General features: G+C 38.5%; 1 protein-coding gene across 1 annotated transcript; it reads right to left on the reverse strand.

The window, feature by feature from the left end:
• Window positions 1–359: 359 nt before the first annotated feature.
• On the reverse strand, window positions 360–731 carry LOC116209027 (histidine-rich glycoprotein-like). Its single transcript, XM_031542595.1, has one exon. It carries the CDS (start codon window positions 729–731, stop codon window positions 360–362), a length of 372 nt encoding a protein of 123 aa, XP_031398455.1.
• Window positions 732–2252: the final 1521 nt, after the last annotated feature.

Below are 2252 nucleotides of genomic sequence, written 5' to 3' on the forward strand. Positions count from 1 at the left end.
AACTTGATCAGAATTGATGATTTTTCTGTTTTAAGTAAAGGAAAGAGCTATATATCATAACTAAAGATTTGAGAAAGCAAAACTAGATAACATACAAGAAGGAGACCTGGTGTGGATCGAACATATATAGAGCTAAGTGGAAGATAAAGATCACTGCTATATATATAGATAGGCCTCCCCTATCATAACATTACATATAACGATCAGAAGACAAGCAATGCATTGCTAGTGGTCTTCTCATAACATGAATCATTCTGCATGAAAGCTGACACATGATAAAATCACATATAGCGAGCAAAATATGCTCTTATTCTGATAAACCATCTTCCAATAATCTCTTGTTACCCTAGTCATAAGTTCTAATAGGCCGGAGCCAGAGGATCGTGATGATGCGGATGCATCTGGGGAGCATGACTTGGTGGCATGACCTTCCCATTGGGCCCGTGACCGTGCTCCATCATGGGAGGGTGTGCACCATGGTGGTGGTGAGCCATGTGGTCCGGCGCTCCAGCCATCCTGGGCGGGTGCACGAAAGGTCCGGGCCTGGGGCCTGGGCCATGTTCACTATCATGGAGCAGCTTGTGCTCCGGGAAGGACCTCGGGGCTCCCACAGGCGGCATCATGTGCTCATGGCGTGGCCTGTGCCGGAAATGGGGAGGTTCTGCGGCAAAATCAGCTGCAGCAGCTGCTACCAGCCCAAGCAACGCAACTAAGATTATAATTCTGGACATGTTGATAGAATCAGATGTTTCAGTAAGTTATTTTGATGGCTCCAGGGGTGAGGCAAATGTTGCCTTTTATAGTGTTTTGGACCGTCAATTTCGGGATTCAAGGTGAACAATGTTTCGTTTGTGATACGTACAAATGTGCACATTTGGGGATTGTGAAATGAAGTCAACTTTGAATTTTAGCAAAGAGTTTAATAGTAATCTACTACATCATAAGTTAGCGAGATTGCGTATTCTTTCACTTCATTTATGTTGAAAAGTTGGACAAATTTTGGCCGAAGCCCGCGTTAGAAATGAATAGGATCGGAAGGTTGTGGAGTTCAACTTCATTTTTTGCTGCTTTCGTAATTTTACTTTTTCAGTAAAATACAAGATATCTCCGGTCTATTGATTAAGAATATCTTTGAATTGGAATTAACTTGGCCCTGATTACCAAATCCTTTGAGTGAGTTGTCAATTTATGCATTGCCAATCAAATCTATCTTCGCATAGTTTGACAATTATATCATATTTGGTTAACTTCCGACTAATTTTATATATAAACTGATGTTGGACTAATTCATAGACTAATTGTCAATCATTATCAAACGTGTAGACTCAACTTTCCTGGTGACAAATCGGATGCAAATGTCCATAGAAACCACCATGATCTAAATTTATTTGATGCTGTAATATGCTTAACCCAAACCAAGTTCATATCTTATAAGGAAGATACGCAAGCTATTTGTCGTACCATTGCTTTTTTTTTTCAATAACATGGTGGACAACAGTAATAGTAACCTTGTCACTCTCCGCTATGCAATGTAATTTGTCGTACCATTAGAATTTCTTCCATATGCAGTAAAACTCTATAGTATTATTCGTATGGATTTATTCGTATAGTATAAACTTTTGGCCCAATTAAGATGTACCGCCACTCCACATTTTGGTTGAATTTTGTGGCTTCGACCTTTACTTGCGATGAAAGAGAACAAATATAAATATATGGATAAAAATACTAAATGGATTAATGCGACCCGGCCTGTAGAATATGCTTACGAAAGTATTTAATCTACGTCTCAATATTCGCAGCCTGATTATTAAAAATTCCCTATTTCAGTTAGCTCCATGTTAAGGATGTCGAACTCGAGGAAATAACGGGAAAGTAGAACAACGAACAGCATATTTACATTAAAAAATCCTCAAAGCACAAGACGAAAATCGAATATGAAATATTTTGCTTCCAAGACTACAACGTGTCTGTACCATGCTCCCTTTCATGAGATCTTAGATTTCATGTTATTAGTGAAACATTTGTCTTCTTTTATTTCCATTTTCTACACGCCAGACATGAGGAAAGCATATTTTTCGGTTTGAACCTATATTCAAAAATTTAATTGGGTTCAACCAATTTAGTCGAGTCAGGTCGGCTCAGTAAGGAACAAAGCTCTCTCAGCGTGAATTTTCTACATTCACAAGGACTAGTATCCGAGACTAGGAATGGTGACTTCAATAATATATAAATAAATTTCCACCAAAAATATA

Source organism: Punica granatum, chromosome 5 (genome assembly GCF_007655135.1).
Source record: "Punica granatum isolate Tunisia-2019 chromosome 5, ASM765513v2, whole genome shotgun sequence".
Lineage (NCBI taxonomy): Eukaryota > Viridiplantae > Streptophyta > Magnoliopsida > Myrtales > Lythraceae > Punica > Punica granatum.

Coding starts and splice junctions, on each gene's coding strand:
- LOC116209027 (XM_031542595.1), bottom strand. CDS start 731: ATGTCCAGAATTATAATCTTAGTTGCGTTGCTTGGGCTGGTAGCAGCT.